This window comes from Chiloscyllium plagiosum, unplaced genomic scaffold (genome assembly GCF_037043375.1).
Source record: "Chiloscyllium plagiosum isolate Xiang-an unplaced genomic scaffold, Cpla_swu_hap1 HiC_scaffold_10, whole genome shotgun sequence".
Lineage (NCBI taxonomy): Eukaryota > Metazoa > Chordata > Chondrichthyes > Orectolobiformes > Hemiscylliidae > Chiloscyllium > Chiloscyllium plagiosum.
The window spans coordinates 114,294,780-114,316,214 of NW_028270148.1; the positions used below are offsets into that span (position 1 = coordinate 114,294,780).

General features: G+C 42.5%; 1 protein-coding gene across 1 annotated transcript in view; it reads right to left on the bottom strand.

The window, feature by feature from the left end:
* Positions 1–21,435, bottom strand: part of LOC122553281 (uncharacterized) — a 71,497-nt gene that overhangs the window by 16,369 nt on the left and 33,693 nt on the right. Inside the window, exons 12-15 of the mRNA XM_087991682.1 lie at positions 18,106–18,240; positions 13,582–13,731; positions 4,461–4,689; positions 1,963–2,161 (exon numbers count right to left, since the gene is read on the bottom strand). Coding sequence (XP_087847808.1) covers positions 1,963–2,161; positions 4,461–4,689; positions 13,582–13,731; positions 18,106–18,240 — 713 coding nt within the window. The remainder of the gene's footprint in view (positions 1–1,962; positions 2,162–4,460; positions 4,690–13,581; positions 13,732–18,105; positions 18,241–21,435) is intronic.

The window sequence follows — 21,435 nt, forward strand, 5'->3', positions numbered from 1 at the left end:
GAGAGGAGGAACTTGAACCACAAATCGCTGAGCCTTCGTGTCACATAATCCATCAAATATAAAAACAACAAACTAAAACCACTACAGTTGACAAACCTACAAAGCTTTCAAAGATTGTACACAACAAGAACCAAAAGAACAGACCAACACAAAGCACCAACAGCGCTGAATAGGGGAACTCACCTCCTGCCCAAAGGGGACAACTACTCATCCCAAACTGCCCGTAATTAGGCATCTAACCATCCCAACCATTTTCCCTCCTCCTAGCTAGAGCTGTACCACAAACACAAGCAGAAAAGGAAGTAAATACAACATGGAATAGCAATATGAATAAAGAAAAAAAGAAAAAAGGGGTAAATACCCCAACCATCCTTTGGTATAACTTAGAAATTGAAAGTACACATCTCAACTGCCGCCAAACATAGGAAAAGAAAGATCCAACCTGACTTGCTTTGTTTTTTAAAAAAAAGACATACCCAAACAACATGTCTACTTGCACATACTAAATCGTTCTGATTAGATTAATTTGTCCACCAAGTCTCTTGCCTTCTCGGACGTGTCAACGAGATGTACGGATCCATCTAGATTAGATTAGATTAGATTACAGTGTGGAAACAGGCCCTTCGGCCCAACAAGTCCACACCGACCCGGCGAAGCGAAACCCACCCCATACCCCCACATTTACCCCTTACCTAACACTACGGGCAATTTAGTATGGCTAATTCACCTGATCCTGCACATCTTTGGACTGTGGGAGGAAACCGGAGCACCCGGAGGAAACCCACGCAGACACGGGGAGAACGTGCAAACTCCACACAGTCAGTCGCCTGAGGCGGGAATTGAACCCGGGTCTCTGGCGCTGTGAGGCAGCAGTGCTAACCACTGTGCCATCGTGCCGCCCATCTAAGGTGATCCGAAGCACTGCCAGATACCTCAGAGTGTACTGGATCCGAAGCTCCCTCAGTCTTCTCTTGACACCGTCATAGGAGTTTTGTTTCTGGATCACCACCGCTGAGAGGTCCTGGAAGAACATGATCTTAGAGCCCTCGTAAAGAAGGGCCTTCGGATCCTTCCCCTGGATTCTGGAAACTTCCACAACTCTCTCCTTATCTCTAAAGTGATGAAACTGCACCAGGAGAGGACGAGGATGTTGACCCAGACCTGACCTCCATGCCGTGACTCGGTGAACCCTCTCAATCTTCAAGCCTCTCACGCCAGCCTCCAAGTTAAGGAATTTCAGCAACCAGTCCTCAATAAGTTCCACCAGCCACTCACCTTCCTGACCCTCCGGCAGACCGACAATCCTAATATTTCTTCTGCCCCTGTTCTCAACGCCATCATGCAAACTACGGACCTGCCTCCCCAGGGCTTGGATCCTATCCTTGGAGGAACTGGCATCAGCTTCCACCACTGTGACCCTCTCCTAACTCATCCGCCCTTTTTTCCTAGGTCTCCCAGCTGCTGTTTATGCTTCTACAGCATGATAGAGGAGAAGCTGGTCCCGATCTCTATCTGCTTCCCCAACATAGAGAGATTTTGTGAGCTCCTTCACCAGGGCCTGGTAGGAAATAGAGTCCGAGGATCCTGCAGGCTGAGCCGTGGGCCGCCTCAGACGCTCCACCTCCCTTCTTCGGCATCTCTGGACGGCAAAAACGCAGATAAGTTAATTTTTCACAGTCTCCTGGGACTCTGACCTTTCCAGAGTCCCAGGATAATGCAATGGTCCGGGTTGGGAAGGTTAGAAGTTCGTTCTGCTTGTGATGCAGTGTGGAGCTCTGCAATGCGCTCTTCCTAAGTCACCGCCATCTTGGATCCCCCCATAAATGCACTTTTAAGGGAAACCCATGCACTTACTTTTAGAGGTATAAGTTCTGGTTCCTGCTTTCTTACTTCACTGGGCTCACAGCGTATGTTTTTCCCATTATTTAAAAACAGATGGGTGTGCAGAACCAGTTCACTTACTAGTCAGTTCCACTGGTGGTGTTCCAACGACTGGTTTGTTTTCCAGGGTGATGCTGGCTCGAAAACAAAGGCAGGCATCTTCAAGGAGAACTTTTTTATCTTTTGTGGGCTCACTGTCATATTCAGCCATGAATGCCAAGCCAAGCATATACAGAGCATTACCGTTGCATGGTGTTGTTTCAACTCTTAATTGGCACACCTACGAAAAGAGGGATTGATTTGTCATTGAGGAAAAATGCCAGCAACATCACAAACTTAAAAAACAGCTGAGTGGTGAGGCTGATGTAACTATTTAAGACCACAAGAAATAGGAACAGAAGGCAGCCGCTTGGTTTTTAGAGTCTGCTGTGCCATTCAATAGGATCATGGCTGATCCAATATTCCTCAGGTTCACTTTCCCGCCTTTTCCCCACATCCCTTGATTTCTCTCCTGAGCAAGAATGCATCCCAGTCTTAAATATACAGAGTGACTCTGCCTCCACCCCACAGCTCTCTGTGGTAAGGAATTCCAAAGACTCAACTCCCTGAACGAAGAAATTCCTCCTCATCTCAGTATGAAATTGGCTTCCCTTTATTGAGGCTATATCGTCTGGTCCTAGACTCTCCCATGAGGGGGAACATCCTCTCAGCATTTACCCTGTCAAGCCCCTTAGGAATCTAATAAGATTTACTGAAATTACCTTTCACTCTTCGAAACTCCAATGAGACCATGATGCTATTGTTTCTAATTTTTGAGGTAACAACCATTATATGGTCATGTCCTGAAACGTGTTTTATTGAATCATGCAGCTTTTGTTTGCTGTGGCTGCAGTACATACGTTTGCTTCCTCCAGGCCATTCACATGTTTTGCTAACATTTGCAATCTCAACACTGATCCCTGTGTCAACCTGAAAAATAACCCCTTATGACCATTCACTGCTTCCTGCCCCTTAGCTAATTTTCTATCCATACCATTATACTACCCCAAACACCAATGGGTCTTATGAATTAACCTCTTGTGAGGTCCCTTGTCAAATGCCCTCTTGAAGTCCGAATACAACACACACACCGGTTCCCCTCTACCAACTCTGGGTGGGACATCCTAAAAAAAAACTCAAATAAATTAAGCGTCGAAGGCTGAGGGGTGACCTTATAGAAGTTTACAAAATCATGAGGGGCATGGATAGGATAAATAGACAAAGTATTTTCCCTGGGGTCGGGGAGTCCAGAACTAGAGGACATAGGTTTAGGGTGGGAGGGGAAAGATAAAAGAGACCTAAGGGGCAACCTTTTCATGCAGAGGGTGGTACGTGTATGGAATGAGCTGCCAGAGGATATGGTGGAGGCTGGTACAATTGCAACATTTAAAAGTCATCTGGATGGGTATATGAATAGGAAGGGTTTGGAGCGATATGGGCTGGGTGCTGGCAGGTGGGACTAGATTGGGTTGGGATATCCGGTCAGCATAGATGGGTTGTACCGAAGGGTCTGTTTTCATGCTGTACATCTCTATGACTCTATAAATTAGTCAGACACAATTTCCCTTTCATGGTGCCATGTCAACTCAGCATGATTAGATAATGATTTTCCAAATGTGCTGCTATTGCTTCCTTGATAATTGATTTCACAGCTCATCACCGGGATCTCAAAGGTGGACGCTTCAAGAAGCAACTTCAGTCTTTAGTGGCAACTCATCCACTCGTATAATAGACGGTTCAGGTTCGCAATATTATAATGTTAGTTGAGGAAACTGACTTTCAACAATAGGAAATTGCTAGTAAAATAATCATTACAACTAAGCATCACACCAGAATGGAAACATCAGATGGGTAATGGCTTTAGAAAGCAATATTTCAATCTAATGTCACAAATGCCGAACAATGGAATAATGCAATATAAATTTGCCTTCCTCACAAAGCCAGTTCCAGATCTCAGGGAATGTGGTTGTCAAGGAAAAGATGATAATAGTATATTCAGTTCTTTGCAAGTAGTTGAGAAAATTGAACAAAAGTCACACTATAGAGGCCATTCTGCACTGTCACTGAATATTATTGACAGAGGCCAGGAAGTAGATTGCCTGTTCATTTCAGTTCAGTTCAGTTCAGTTCAGAGAGAGATGAATGGGGATAGGTTGAAAACAGAAACAACAGATTTTTGAAGGGAAATCTATAATGGATGCATACACGATAATCTTAAGAGTGTCCATTTAGAGTCTCTTTTGAAAACAGAAATTATTAAATCTTACAGTTATATTGAGAATGACAATGCGTCTACAATGTAGGAATAGATCAAGATTAACAAATTAAATTATTTATGTAAGCAGAAAGGTACAGTAGCAGGAAAATAATGTCTTTGTTATTACTTTTACATCTCTAAAACATAAAAGATTAATGATGAAATCACAAATGAGTACAATAGAAAGAAAACACTAAGATCGAATGATTAATCGGAGTGCCACTTAATCAATATTTGATTGTCAATATCCAACACTGAATAACAGTAATTCTTGGTTTCATACCGTTCGTTGCATCTCTTGAAGTTCTGCATTGGTTTGAAGGTTGGTATTTTTTATCAGTGCAGACAAAGCCTGGCATCTTTTAGAAACCAAATCCTCATTTACCAATGTCTGATGGGCAAGTAATTCTAAAAGGGTAAAATGAGCCTCAAGCAGTAGCAATTCCAATTCCTGACTTAAAATTCCACGGTACGGATATTTGCACAGGCTTCGGGAAGTTAAATCGACAGCACTGACATCAATACAGAAAAATAATTGCAGATGAAATATTCAGTAAAGACTTAAAATAGAGTGTTAATCATATCTAACAAATTAGTCTTGAGGAGAAGGGGAGAGAGAAATTGACCCCTTTCAAGTACTGAGTCATATAAAAACTTGCATGTCTATAGTGTCTTTCATGACCTGTGGATGTGCCCAAGTACATTACAGCCAGTTACTTATTGGTATAATAACTATCACGTTATAAGAAATGCATCAGGCAATTTATTCTCAGTAGGACTCCACAAGTATCAATATAATTTAGAAAATGTGTTTGGCAATATTAACTGAGAGATTAATGTATAGGGTATAGGGAATGGTATTGGCATGGGATCTTTTCAACACCAGCAAAGAGTCCGAATGGGGCTGTGACTTAACATCTCAACCCAAAGATTGAACTCCAATGCCTCAAAGGTTATGAGTATGATTCCTGTTCGGAGTCACCCAACTTCAAGACTGGTAGCAATGGGAGTGCTGAGGTTCGTTTCAGTATGACAAGGCTTCTGCTCCTGATCAATGAAGCTTTGTCGGCAATGGGACTGCGAGAACTGACTGAGGTTACTGTTGGGCTCAGTATTCATATTTTCCATTGTTCAACAAATCTCCAACACTCACAGCTGAAGAAAGACTTTTGGTGGAAATGGTGAGGAACGTATGCAGTTCATTTTGTGTCAGTCTTCACTATAGAGGATACAAGCAATATTTCAGAATTCACTGTAAATTAGGAAATGGAAAGTAGGCAGGAACACATTCCTGTCAGGGTGAAAGGAAAGGCTGGTAGGTATAAGGAATGCTGGATGACTAAAGAAATTGAGGGTTTAGTTAAGAAAAAGGAGGAAGCATATGTCAGGTACAGACAGGATAGATCAAATGAATCCTTATAAGAGTATAAAGGCAGTAGGAGTAGACTTAAGAGGGAATTTAGGAGAGCAAGGAGGGGATATGAGAAAGCTTTGGCAAATAGATTTCAAAGAGTTTTTACAAATACATTAAGGACAAAAGGGTAGCTAGGGAGAGAATAGGGCCCCTCAGAAATCAGCAAGGCGGCCTTTGTGTGGAGCCACAGAAAATGGGGGACATACTAAGTGAGTATTTTGCATCAGTATTTACTGTGGAGAAGGACATGGAATATATAGAATGTAGGGAAATAGATGGTGACATCTTGAAAAATGTCCATATTGCAGAGAACTGCTGGATGTCGTGAAACGCATAGAGGTGGATAAATCCCAAGGACCCGATCAGGTGTACCCTAGAACTCTGTGGGAAGTGATTGCTGGGACTCTTGCTGAGATATTTGTATCATTGATAGTCACAGGTGAGGTGCCGGAAGACTGGAGGTTGGCTAATGTGGTGCCACTGTTTAAGAAGGGTAGTAAGGACAAGCCAGGGAACAATAGACCAGTGAGCCTGACGTCAGTGGTGGGCAAGTTGTTGGAGGGAATCCTGAGGGACAGGATGCACATGTATTTGGAAAGGCAAGGATTGATTAGGTATAGTCAACATGGCTTTGTGAGTGGAAAATCATGTCTCAAACTTGATTGAGTTTTTTGAAGAAGCAACAAAGACAATTGATGAGGGCAGAGTGGTAGATGTGATCTATATGGACTTCAGTAAGTGTTCGACAAGGTTCCCCATGGGAGACTGGTTAGCAAGGTTAGATCTCACGGAATACAGGGAGAACTAGTCATTTGGATACAGAACTGGTTCAAAGGTAGAGGACAGAGGGTGGTGGTGGAGGGTTGTTTTTTCAGAATGGAGGCCTGTGACCAGTGGAGTGCCACAAGGATCGGTGCTGGGTCCTCTACTTTTCGTCATTTATATAAATGATCTGGATGTATGCATAAGAGGTATAGTTAGTAAGTTTGCCGATGACACCAAAATTGGAGGTGTAGTGGACAGCGAAGAAGGTTATCTCAGATTAAAAAGGGATGTTGATCACATCAGCCAATGGGCTGAGAAGTGGCAGATGGAGTTTAATTTAGATAAATGCGAGGTGCTGCATTTTGGGAAATCAAATCTTAGCAGGACTTATACACTTAATGGTAAGGTCCTAGGGAGTGTTGCTGAACAAAGACTTGGAGCGCAGGCTCATAACTCCTTGAAAGTTGAATCACTAGGATAGTGAAGGCGGCGTTTGGTATGCTTTCCTTTCTTGGTCAGAATATTGAGTACAGGAGTTGGGAGGCCATGTTGCGGCTGAACAGGACATTGGTTAGGCCAGTGTTGGAATATTGCATGCAATTCTGGTTTTCTTCCTATCGGAAGGGTGTTGTGAAACTTGAAAGGGGTCAGAAAAGACTTAAGGATGTTGCCAGGATTGGAGGATTTGAGCTATAGGGAGAGGTTGAACAGGCTGGGGCTGTTTTCCTTGGAGCGGAGGCTGAGGGGTGACTTGTAGAGGTTTACAAAATCATGAGGGGCATGGATAGGATAAATAGACAAAGTCTTTTCCCTGGGGTCGGGGAGTCCAGAACTAGAGGGCATAGGTTTAGGGTGAGAGGAGAAAGGTATAAAAGAGACCTAAGGGGCAACTTTTTCACGCAGAGGGTGGTACGTGTATGGAATGAGCTGCCAGAGGAAGTAGAGGAGGCTGGTACAATTGCAACATTTAAAAGGCATTCGGATGGGTATATGAATAGGAAGGGTTTGGAGGGATATGGGCAGGGTGCTGGCAGGTGGGACAGATTGGGTTGGGATATCTGGTCGGCATGGAAGGGTCTGTTTCCATGCTGTATACCTCTATGACTCTATGATTCATGAAATTTACTATCACTAGGCCTGAAGGCTTATAATCCTGGATCCTGATGGATTTTATCATAGGATCTTAAAAATAATGGGTAGTGAGATATTTGATGCATTGTCAAGAATTCTCTAGACTCAGGGACAGTTTCATTAGAGAAAAAAAATAGAGACTGTAATTCCTTTATTCAAAACAAGAGGGAGACAGAAAGCAGGAAACTACAGGACAATTAGATTAGCATCTATTATAGGGAAAATGTTAAAAGCTATTATTAAAGATGTCATAGCTGGGCACTTAGAAAACAAAATCAAGGTAATTAGCAGGATCAGCGTGGCTTTGTGAAGGGGAATGCCCTGCCAGTAGCAGTGGTGGACTCTCCCTCATTATGGGCATTTAAGCGGGCATTGGATAGGCATATGGAGGATAGTGGACGAGTGTAGGTTAGGTGGGCTTGGATCAGCACAACATCGAGGGCCGAAGGACCTGTACTGCGCTGTATTCTTCTATGTTTAGCCAATTTATTGGACATCTTTGGAGAAGTAACACATGCTGTGGATAAAAAGGTAGATGTGCTATACTTAAATTTCCAAAAGGCATTTGATAAGGTGCCACATCACAAGTTATTGTGGAAAATAGATGATCATTGTGCAGGCATTAACATAATAATGGTTAGTTGACAGGAATTTCAGAGTAGGCATCGATGGGTATTTTTCTGTTTGGCAAGATCCAGTGGGTGGTGTGCCACAGCGATCAATGCTGTTTCATTCAATTGATAGAAATGTCTTGGATGAAGGAACTAATATATGGTTGCTAAATTTGCTGAAGACATGACGATAGACAGGCAAATAAATTTGGCAAAAATGAGCACTGCAGATACTGGAGATTAGAGTAGAGAGTGTCGTGCTGGAAAAGCAGGTCAGGCAGCATCCGAGGAACAGGAGAATCAACGTTTCAGGCAAAAGCCCTTCATCAGGAATTACAAACTTAAAAACCACAACACCAGGTTATAGCTCAACAGGTTTAATTGGAAGCACACAAGCTTTCGGAGAAGTTGGAACCACTGTTTAAAACTAAGTATTAGTCATTTAAGAGAGACATAAGGAGAACCCTTTCCTCATAAATAGTCCTGGGTCTTTGGAAAGCTCTTTCACAAAAGAAGGTGAAAGTAGAGTCATTGGATACATTTGAGGCAGTAGTAGATAGATTTTTGATAGGCAACGGGTGAAAGGAGCAGGCAGATACATGGGACAATCAGATCAGCCATGATCTTTATGAATGGTGGCAGAAGTTCGTGGGGTTGAGTGGCCTACTCTTACTCCTAATTTAATTGTTCATGGAACTGCAATTTAGTAAATGTAACCCAACATCAGTTATTGCTTTCAGGTGAGATAGAGTAAGAGAAAGAACAAAAGAATGTATAATTCAATACTTATTGTGGTTTGTGAATTTATGATGCTGTATTAGATCTCAAATATATCTATCTTTTATTGAATGATAAATCCTTGAAATCATTCATTAAAATGACAGTGATGTAACTACTTTGTGGTTACGGTAATGATTATTTTTAAGAGTCTTCTATCCTTCTAACAATAAATTATTTTCCAGCTTGCATCTTAGGTCACTCTCATGAACAAGTTTCAATTCCTAATTCTTTGAAAGTGTCGATCCCAGCTTTTAAAATGCAAGTATTCCTCAGCAACATGCTTGAAATAACGAATTGTAAGCAGTCTGCAAATTATTTTTTAGCATTTATGCAATGCATTTAAAGACCATTCAGATCATCAGCAGCGATAAAGGATCACTGTTTCATTTAAAATATTAAATGCATTTATTAAACAACCAGCAAGCAATTGTCATATAGATGTGATTTTTGAAAAACTAATTTAGGATATTATTGACTCGACATTTATCCACATCTTGGACTTTTTGGAAAACAGTACTTTGTAAACCAGTGGAGGCTGGCAGCAGCAAGGGAAAAGTTGCACTTACAAAGAACACAAATTAAGATGTTATACTCTAGTCATTATATTTTTACCAAGGCTTTGAGGTTGTGTTTTTGTCTGTTTGTATATATTTGCATGTTTTAAATCTTGTGTAAATAATCTCGACATCTTTGTTTAAGTAATTTTCACTTTCAATAAATTAGTTTTTTATTAGAACATAGAACATAGAAAAATACAGCGCAGTACAGGCCCTTTGGCCCTCGATGTTGCGCCGTTCCAAGCCCACCTAACCTACACTAGCCCACTATCCTCCATATGCCTATCCAATGCCCGTTTAAATGCCCATAAAGAGGGAGAGTCCACGACTGCTACTGGCAGGGCATTCCATGAACTCACGACTCGCTGAGTAAAGAATCTACCCTAACATCTGTCCTATACCTACCAGCCCTTAATTTAAAGCTATGCCCCCTCGTAATAGCTGACTCCATACGTGGAAAAAGGTTCTCATGGTGAACCCTATCTAAACCCCTAATCATCTTGTACACCTCTATCAAGTCACCCCTAAACCTTCTTTTCTCCAATGAAAACAGCCCCAACTGCCTCAGCCTTTCCTCATACGATCTTCCTACCATACCAGGCAACATCCTGGTAAACCTCCTCTGCACCCGTTCCAGTGCCTCCACATCCTTCCTATAGTATGGCGACCAAAACTGCACACAATACTCCAGACGCAGCCGCACCAGAGTCTTATACAACTGCAACATGACCTCAGGACTCCGGAACTCAATTCCTCTACCAATAAAAGCCAGTATGCCATATGCCTTCTTCACAGCAATATTTACCTGGGTGGCAACTTTCAGAGATCTGTGCACATGGACACCAAGATCCCTCTGCTCATTCATACTACCAAGTAACCGACCATTAGCCCAGTACCCCATCTTCTTGTTACTCTTACCAAAGTGAATCACTTCACACTTACCTACATTTAACTCCATTTGCCACCTTTCTGCCCAGCTCTGCAGCTTATCTATATCCCGCTGTAACCTGCCACATCCTTCCTCACTGTCAACAACTCCACCGACTTTCGTATCATCCGCAAACATGCTCACCCAACCTTCTAGCCCCTCCTCCAGGTCATTTATAAAAATGACAAACAGCAATGGTCCCAAAACAGATCCTTGCGGAACACCGCTAGTGACGGCACTCCAAGATGAACCTTTGCCATCAACTACTACCCTCTGTCTTCTTCCAGCCAGCAAACTCCTAATCCAAACCTCCAACTCACCCTCAATGCCAAACCTCCGTATTTTTTGCAGTAGCCTACCATGGGGAACCTTATCAAACGTCTTACTAAAATCCATATACACCACATCTACCGCTTTACCCTCGTCCACCTCCTTAGTCACCTTCTCAAAGTATTCAATAAGGTTTGTGAGGCATGACCTGCCCTTCACAAAACCATGCTGGCTATCCTTGATCACATTATTCCTATCCAGATATTCATAAATCCTATCCCTTACAATTCTCTCTAAGACTTTGCCCACAAAAGAAGTGAGACTCACCGGCCTATAGTTACTAGGGTTATCCCTACTCCCCTTCCTGAACAAGGGAACCACATTTGCTATCCTCCAGTCTTCTGGCACTATTCCTGTAGACAACGAGGACATAAAAATCAAGGCCAATGGCTCTGCAATCTCCTCCCTTGCTTCCCAGAGAATCCTAGGATAAATGCCATCAGGCCCAGGGGACTTATCTATTTTCACCCTTTCCAGAATTTCCAACACCTCTTCCCTACATACCTCAAAGCAGTCCATTCTAATTAATTGTGACTCAGTATTCACATCGGCAACAATGTCCTGTTCCTGAGTGAATACTGACGAAAAGTATTCATTCAGTGTCTCCCAATCTCTTCAGCCTCCACACGCAACCTCCCACTACTATCCTTGACTGGACCTATTCCTACCCTAGTCATTCTTTTATTCCTGACATACCTATAGAAAGCCTTAGGGTTTTCCCTAATCCTACCAACTAAGGACTTTTCATGCCCCCTCCTTGCTGCTCTTAGCTCTCTCTTCAGATCCTTCCTGGCTACCTTATAACTCTCAATCGCCCCAATTGAACCTTCACGCCTCATCTTTACATAGGCCGCCCTCTTCCCTTTAACAAGGGATTCCAATTCCTTATTAAACCACGGCTCCCTCACACGACCCTTTCCTCCCTGCCTGACAGGTACATACTTATCAAGAACACTCAATAGTTGCTCCTTGAACAAGCTCCACATATCAATTGCACCCTTCCCTTGAAGCCTACTTTTCCAAGCCACGCATCCTAAGTCATGCCTCACCGCATCATAATTTCCCTGCCCCCAGCTATAACTCTTACCCTGCAGTGCACACTTATCCCTCTCCATCACTCGAGTAAAAGTCACTGAATTGTGGTCACTGTCCCCAAAGTGCTCACCTACCTCCAATTCTAACACCTGGCCTGGTTCGTTACCCAGAACCAATCCAGTATGGCCTCACCTCTTGTTGGCCTGTCTACATATTGTGTCAGGAAACCTTCCTGCACACATTGGACAAACACCGACCCATCTAATGAACTCGAGCTATAGCTTTCCCAGTCAATATCAGGAAAGTTAAAGCCCCCATAACAACCACCCTATTACTTTCACTCTTCTCCTGAATCATCCTCGCAATCCTTTCTTCTACGTCTCTAGGACTATTAGGAGGCCTGTAGAAAACTCCTAACAGGGTGACCTCACCTTTCCTATTCCTAACCTCAGCCCAAACTACCTCAGATGGCGAGTCTTCATCCATCATCCTTTCCACCGCTGTAATACTATCTTTGACAAGCAATGCCACACCTCCCCCTCTTTTACCCCCACCTCTGACCCTACTAAAACATTTAAACCCTGGAACCTGCAACAGCCAATCCTGTCCCTGTTCTACCCATGTTTCCGTAATAGCCACAACATCGAAATCCCAGGTACCAACCCACGCTGCAAGTTTACCTACCTTATTTCGTACACTTCTTGCATTAAAGTATGCACACTTCAAGCCACTTTCCTGTTTACAGGCACCCTCCTTTGAGATTGATGCCATGTTCCTAACCTCCCTACACTCCAGGTCCTGCACCCTAAAGCTACAGTCAAGGTTCCCATGCCCCTGCAGAGTTAGTTTAAACCCCCCCAAAGAGCAATAGCAAACCTCCCCCCAAGGATACTGGTGCCCCTCAGGTTCAGGTGTAGACCATGCTGTTTATAGAGGTCCCACCTTCCCCAGAAAGAACCCCAGTTATCCAGATACTGGAATCCCTCCCTCCTGCACTATCCCTGTAGCCACGCATTTAACTGTTCTCTCTCCCTATTCCTCGACTCTCTATCATGTGGCACGGGTAACAAACCAGAGACAACAACTGTGTTTGTTCTAACTCTGAGCTTTCAACGTAGCTCCCTGAAAGCCTGCCTAACATCCTCATCCCTCTTCCTACCTCTGTCGTTGGTGCCAATGTGGACCACGACTTCGGGCTGCTCCCCCTCCCCCTTAAGGACCCGGAAAACACGATCAGAGACGTCACGTACCCTTGCACCTGGGAGGCAACATACCAAACGTGAGTCTCTCTCGCCCCCACAAAACCGCCTATCTGTGCCCCGAACTATCGAGTCCCCAATAACTATTGCTCTGCTCTTCTCCACCCTTCCCTTCTGAGCAACGGGGACAGGCTCCGTTCCTTATTGTTTCTTAAGGAACCTGGAAATTGTTTCTAAGACTGAGCTATATCCTAGTGGTCCATGTTGGTGTTTATAATCAATTGAAACATCCTCCCATCCCTCTTTATTTAACCCTACCAGCATAATCTTTCATTCCTTTTTCCCTTGTGTTCATCTAGCTTTCTCATAGATGCAACACATTGTCCTTTCGACCCCTCAGCTAGGTTTTGATTCTCTGCGAAGACTGCAGTCAAGCAGACATTTGTCCACATTTGGCTCAATCAAAAGACATAATCATCCATACAGCTTTTCCTCGATTTCCTATAGGTTGTTTGGCTTTTCAAAACAGACACCCAGGGCTTAAATTTAACTCTGGGCATTTTTATCAAGTTTTGATGGTTTATTGCATTAAAAATGCTACATAAATGCAATTTATTGTATATGAAGTTCATTAAAACAACATTTAACACTTACAAGTGAAGAACTTGTTCGGGAGACATTGTTCTTTCAGGTAATCCTGCTGGTGGGTTGAAGAGAAATGTTCCTAGCCTGTATATCCCTTTGATCAACTGAATGTTCTGAAGAGAAAATGTATCTAAAGCCCGAAGAAATGAGAGTTCATGACTAGACGGGAAAAATGGATAAAAATTTACTTACAAACTATTCAAAACATCAGAATAAACTTAATCTGCTAACCCACTGAAATAAACAGAGAGATAATGGTTAACCATGGGTAAACAGGGCAACATTAGAATCATAACATAGAGGTTTACATGATGCTGCTGGTCCTGCTTATGAGTTGGCACACTTTTGCGGCAACCCTGCCTTGACCAATTCTAGGTAGCTTGACTTGTTGGTTAGTTGGTGACAGGATGCCTATACCTTGAAAGGACTTGCAGGATTGGTGGTCACAGCTGAGACTGTACCCAGTTCGCAGCAGCATCATGGAGGCCAATCTGGAATGAAGATAAGTGTTACAGAGGAGGTGCTATTGCTTTGAGAGCAGCACCTTGCTGGAAAGCTCTCCATACGATGCATGAATGCACACATGCACACCTCACCCCCTTGCTTTTTGGTCACCCCATTTCCAGATCACAACTCAAACGTTACTATAATGATTGCTACCCAGTTGATGCTGCATAGAGGAGATCATTTGGTCCACTGGATTCATACTATCACTCTCTAGAGCTCTGTCAGCCTTGTCTGACATTACCACCAGAGTCAGTGCAGTCTCAGTTGTATGTAGGAATGCTCAGCAGAGTAGGAACAAGATTAACAACTTTGTCCACTCCATCAGGTTAAAGTGCCACCATATTAATCTCTGCTTTCATAGACTGTGTACTCTCATGGAAGGTGGCTAACACACTCACTATCACAAGCAAATCTTGCCTCAGTTTCATCCCCACCCTATTAACTCATGCAATGGCCTTTGCCCCTCCTACTCACTCCCTCGGAACATCTCACCACCTTTCTCCCAGCTTCACCAGTATGGACAGCTGAGAATCCTACCTTCATTTCTCTTAATACCTCTCTTTCCCTCATTACAGGAGAAGACTACCTACAATAGGACAGAGTGTCCCAAAATTGGTGACAGCTATCAAACATTTGTGTCCTTGTCCCTCATGAGATGAACCGGATTCGGATTGTCCTGAGGAACTGACTGACTAAGTCCAAGTTCCTGGTCTGACTTTAGAGGTTGCCCTGGACCTACATTACCTCTAATTTCACCTTTTGCTCTGTGGACCTCCCAGGTTCCTGCACAGCAGTTGGTTCTGGAACCAGAAGTCAATGTATCTCTACACCAATTGCTTTTCACAGACATTTGGTGTGGCTGCATGTGGCAATGTGTTTGATTTTCTGTGTCAGGACCACCTGACTGAAGAGTATCTTTTGACTTGACTGAAGACTGCTAACACTTGGCTTTGTATCTACATTAAAAGGCAAGAGAATATAACAATACTGTGAGCATGGTAGCTCTGGCTGAGAAGTCAAACCATAAAAGGCAAGACAAGGCCAGAAAAAGTATGTGAGCATACAGGTAGACTCAATGTGTGTGAGTGCTAAGAGATTGACAAACAGACCTGAGGTGTACCCCACAACTTCAGTCCATGTCCCTGCATGCAAAGTATCCTTGTAAAGATGTTGCAATGATAGGTGCCAGAGCACCCTGAAGTTTAAAAAAAAAAGTGCTGCAAATGAATCCAAGATGTGCCATGATAATATAGTGAGGCTATTATGTATTAGATGTCAATAGCTGTGAAACTGGGGTGTGGGCAGTTCTGAGGCACTGTAGCATGTGTCAAAGGTGGGACCCCAGAGGAGCAAACAGCAAGCTGGAGTCACGAGGTATGCGTTCTCACTTTCGTGACAGGAGTTTTCAGCATCTAGTTCCCTTGTGGCAGGTGGTAGCAAATGAAGCTGCGTATTTATGAGGCTGGATTTGCAAATAATAGAAGAGTATTAACAAGCAATAATTCTTCTTAACAGACATCTTGCCAATCCCTAGCAAGAATCTTGTTTGATGCCTGGAACTCTATTGAAAAATAATAATCAGTTACTCCTGATGTCAAGGAAAACCTCACTGAAGGACTCAAGATTCTACCAAATTTCTTGCCAAAGCCCACATCATTCAGACCCCTATAAAGATTCTGTCCCCACTATTCCCATTGTGAATCTAATATGGATTGAGTGAAGTTTTGACAGTACAGACCTGACGGACCAAAGGGCCTTTTCTATATTATTTGATTCTACATCTCAAGTGATTTAATTTGTAATGTATCGAGTGCCTGTTGAGAAGCATTTAAAGCACATGGTGTGGACCAATTTTAAACTTCCACCAAAATGACTTATGTCATTCACCCAATTTCAGGGTCAGAGGGTGTATATCATTTTAGCTTATTCTCTGTTTGGTTGCGATGTTCAACTAAATTCTCCATGGAATGGAGAAAAGCATAAACATTCACATTAAATGACCGACTATTAATCAATATCATACAAGAAAGGCCAAAAGAATTACTGGTAAAGGAAGATTACCTCAGAGTACAACAAGGTATTGGTCAGAGTGTTGAGTACAGGAGTTGAGAGGCCATGTTGTGGCTGTACAGGACATTGGTTAGGCAGCTTTTGAAATATTGCGTACAATTCTGGTCTCCTTCCTATAGGAAGGATGTTGTGAAACTTGAAAGGGTTAAAAGATGTACTAAGGATGTTGCCAGGGTTGGAGGATTTGAGCTATAGGGAGAGGCTGAATAGGCTGGAGTGTCACAGGCTGAGGGGTGACCTTATAGAGGTTTATAAAATCACGAGGGGTATGGATAGGATAAATTGACAAAGTCTTTTCCCTGGGATGGGGGAGTCCAGACAGCATAGGTTTAGGGTGAGAAGAGTAAGATTTAAAAGGGATCTAAGGGGCCACATTTTCACAGAGGGTGGTGTGTGTATGGATCGAGCTGGCAGAGGAAGTGGTGGAGGCTGGTACAAATACAACATTTAAAAAGGCATCTGGAGGGGTACATGAATAGGAAGGGTTTGGACGGATATGGGAAAAGTGCTGGCAAATGGGACTAGATAATGTTGGGATATGTGGTCGGCATGGATGAGTTCGACTGAAGGGTCTGTTTCTGTGCTGTACATCTCTATGACTCTAAATCCTTGATAAGATGTGCCAATGCGCTAAGGAGTGGATGATGGAGTTTAATTTAGATAAATATGAGGTGCTTCATTTTGGAAAGGTAAATTCAGGGCAGGATTTGTACTCTTAATGGTAAGGTCCTGGGGAGTGTTGCTGAACAAAGATCTTGGAGTGCAGGTTCATAGCTCCTTGAAAGTGGAGTCCCAAGTTGGCTGGATAGTGAAGGCGGCATTTGGTATGCTTTCCTTTATTGGTCAGAGTATTGAATACAGGAGTTGGGAGGTCATGTTGTTGCTGTACAGGACATTGGTTAAGTCACTTTTGGAATAGTGTGTGCAGTTCTGGTTTCTTTTCTATTGGAAAGATGTTGTGAAACCTGAAAGGGTTCAGAACAGATCTACAAGGATGTTGCCAAGGTTGAGGGTTTGAGCTATAGGGAGAGGCTGAATAGGCTGGGGCTATTTTCCCTGGAGCATTGGAAGCTGAGAGGTGATATTATAGAGGTTTATAAAATCATGAGGCGCATGGATACAGTGAATAGACAACACCATTTTTTTTGGCATAGTGTTAAGCTGAGAATGAAAAGAAATAAAAAGGACCTCAGGGGTAACCTTTCCACTCAGAGGGTGGTGTGTGAATGGAATGAACTGCCAGAGGAAGTGATGGAGGCTGTGCAATTACATTTAAAAGTCATCTGGATGGGTATGTGAATAGGAAGTGTTTAGAGGGACATGGGCCAAATGCTGGCAAATGAGATTAGATTGATTTTGAATATCTGGTTGGCATGGACAAATTGGACCAAAGGGTCTGTTTCCATGCTGTACAGCTCTATGACTCAGAGAAATGTCATACTGGTGCAGTATGTGCATTCCCTTGAGATTAGGAGTAAACAAAATTGCTGGGAGAATGGAGGGAGCTTCACACTCAATCTAGAAGTACTAGGAATGTTTGTTCCTGGAAGCTGGTATTGAATTTCCCATCTGGAACGATGAAACACTAAGAGGCCATTCATACCCTCAAGGCTATTCTGCCATTCAATCAATTCATAGCAGACCCATACCTGAACTCCATCTATGTGGAGAAACCCCTTATGCACTAATAGAGAAACAAAAACAATGCTGTACATTACCAAACAGTGTCCCCTCAATAGACCCAGCATTGGACTAATCAACTCAAGCTCTGCAAAATGAGGTTGGCTCCAGGGATTTGTGAAAAAAAAATCTACTTGCCCAGATTCAACGACCCTGATGGCCTTATCTGTATGAAGAGTGTTTAGTCTCAGTTTCAAAATTTTGGAATTTAATTCAGAAATGTGTTATATCTCCAAACATGTATCTAGTGTATTATTGTGGACAATAAAAACTTACTTTGCTGAGTTGTCACTTGGAGTTTGAAGGTCAGTTAGTAATTGTTCTAAGCCCTGTTGGAGGTATTGAATGGCATAGCGTGTTTGAGGACCCAGGCCATCATCCTGATCTAGCACAAGCAAGCCAGCATAAAATCTGAAGATAAATAAGCAATATGTACATTTACGTCCCATTTGTTCAACTAAAATATCAGGATAGATTATCACAATGCATATATCTAAGGTTGCACAAATCCTCAATTGTTAATTAATACTTTAAATTTATATGGGCTAACCTGTTGGGGAAAATATCACCAAGAAATTCTATTAATCTTCATTCTCTTGTAGGGTGAGTGCCATTAGCTAGGCCAACATTTGTTGCCCATTCCTAATTGCCCTTGAATTGAAAGGCAGGCTGGGTCATATAACAGGACAGGTAAGAGTCAACCACGTTGTTGTGGGTCTGGAGTAACATGTAGGCAAAACTAGGTAAGGACAGCAAATTTCTTCCCTAATAGACATTAGTGAACCAGACAGCCTTGCCTTCACTGATGACTAGCTATCAATTCCAAATTGGAATTAAGAACATAGAACAGTTCAGCACAATAGAGGCCCTTCAGACCTCAATGTTTTGCCAACCTTTTATCCTACTCTAAGATCAAACTAACCTACATACCCTTCATTTTACTATCATCTATGTGTCTATCCAAGAGTCGCTTAAATGTCCCTAATGTATCTGGTTCTATTACTGCTGCTGACATTCCACGCACCTACCAATCTGTGTAAAGAACCTACCTTTGACATCGCCCCTAAACCTTCTTCCAATTATTCTAAAATTATGCCCCCATTAACTGAATTGAAATTTCTCCTGATGTCTTGGTGTGATTTGAATTCACGTCCCCAGAGCATTGGCTTAGGTGTCTGGATTACAGTCTAACTCCAATAACATTATCACTGCCCCGCCATTTCCCTAATTTAGTTATTATTCAGGTGGGAGTGTGCAAATCACATTTACAGACACAGGTTTTGGACACAAGGTATTTGGTCTCTGGTCACAGTTAAAGGCTTCTGGGTCACTTTCCCATGTCTACTAGCATTGTTCCTGTGGTCCAAATGATGTATCAGTCTGACACTTGTCAGCACCTCAAGACCATTCAATCAGGGATCAGTAGAACAGCACAGGAAATGAAGCTAACTACTATATAGTGGAGTGCTGCAGTGATCAGTGCTTGGGTCTCAGCTATTTATGATTTATATTAATGACATTGGGCAGCACGGTGACTCAGTGGTTAGCACTGCTGCCTCACAACACTAGGTACCCGGGTTCAATTCCAGCCTTGGGCGACCGTCTGTGAGGAGTTTGCACATTCTCCCCGTGCCTGCGTGGGTTTCCTCTGGGTGCTCCGGTTTCCTTCCACAATCCAAAGATGTGCAGGTTAGATGGATTGGTCATGCTAAGGGTTCAGGGTTGTATAGGTCAGGTGCATTAATCAGGGGTAAATGTAGAGTATTGAGGTAGGAGAATGGGTTGTGTTGGGTTACTCTTCGGAGGGTTGTTGTGGACTTGTTGGGCCAAAGAACCTATTTCCACATTGTAGGGATTCTATGACATAGATGAGAGAACAAGCAATATTGGAGACAAACTTTCGATGATGATCTTTTTGAATGGTGTAGCTGCCTTAATAGGCCAAAACTTTCTCCTACTTTTTGTGATCTCATGACCAGGGTAAGTATTCAATTGCTTAGTTTCTGCTGAGTGGAAAGAGAGGTAAAATCTCCTCCTTACACCAACAGCAGGCCATTTAATAACACAAGAAAACATAAAATGAGGAATTAAGACTGCTTCCCACACAGAACAACCATTTTGGAGGTTACATCCATTTAATACCTGAAGGGAATGCCCTGCACACATATTTTAATTTGCAAAAAGAATCATTCAATATTTTAGGATATTCATGCATCATGATGTTATGTTATAAAAGTATTCCATAATATTTGTATAGCCCACTAGGCCCTTAATATTTATGTTCTACAATAGCCCCCATTACCTTTTCTCAACTAATCCCATCAAATTATTCTTCTGCTCCTTTCTCCCTCAATTGTGTAGATTTGCTTTCCTTTAAATGCAGCCATGCTTGTCACATCAGCACCTTGGTCTTGTTTCACCACAACTGCAAATCCCCTGACCCTCGCCCCAACATGAGAGAACTATTATATCATATGGAATCATTTGAACATGTCAAATTGTATCTGAAAAATCATCCCAACACATTTTTATCAAAACCTTTTTTTTGTACAAGTAGGTTTTCTCAGTCTCAGCTGAGATAGGAGGAGGAGTGTAATTGAAACATTAACACTTCCTTTCACTACTGATGCTGCCAGATCTGTTGACGCTCTCCAGCATTTGTTTTCTTTTCAGATATCCAACATTCACAGCATTTCGTTCTTGTTTTAGTCTCAATTGATTTAGCCAGGAATTCACTATCCTGTGACTATATAGCTCCTCCAAACCTGTTGCCTGACTTGGGCATTGTTAGTTATAAAGCTACATCCTCTTGCACAAAATAGCTTGCTCTTCAAAAGGCTTTTTCTACCCTGCACAGTAGATTCTTATCTATAATAATGAAAGGAAAAGTGCTGCCCAACATCAATATTAGAAATATTTAACAGATGACCAATTTGGTATTGAATGTGAGCCAGCCTAATAAAACATCAAAATTGCCTTTCCTTATAGAAACAATCCAGAGACAGGATTAGTCTGAGAGAGATTTGGACCTATGAACATCAATAACCTTTATCTATATACTGTAGATCCTTTAACATAATGAAGCCTCCCAAGGCATTTCACAGAAGCTTATAGAATTAAGTCAGACACCAAGCCAGAACAGGAAATATTAGACAAGATGATCAAAAGTTTAATGCTTTAAGAATTGTTTAAAGGGAGGAAAATGAGGTAGAAAAGCAATGGTGTATTAGGAGCAAATACCGGAGCTCAGGTCCAGGCAAATGCTGCAGGAATACTGCATATTGTCAATGACAGAACTCTGCTGTCAAGCCAAACAGACATTCTGCTAATCACAGAAATGACTAATGTGCTATACAAATTTAATTGCCGAGTGAATAGGTCATACATCTTGCCTTCATTAATCAGAATATTAAGTATAGAAGTTGGAACATTATGTTGTGGCTGTACAGGACTTTGGTGAGGCTACTTTTAAAATACTGTGTGTAATTCTGGTTGCCCTTCTGTAGGAAAGATGTTAAACTTGAAAGGGTGCAGGAAGGAATTACAAGGATGTTGCCAGTACTGGAGGGTTTGGGTTATAGGGCGAGGCTGAATAGGCTGGGGCTT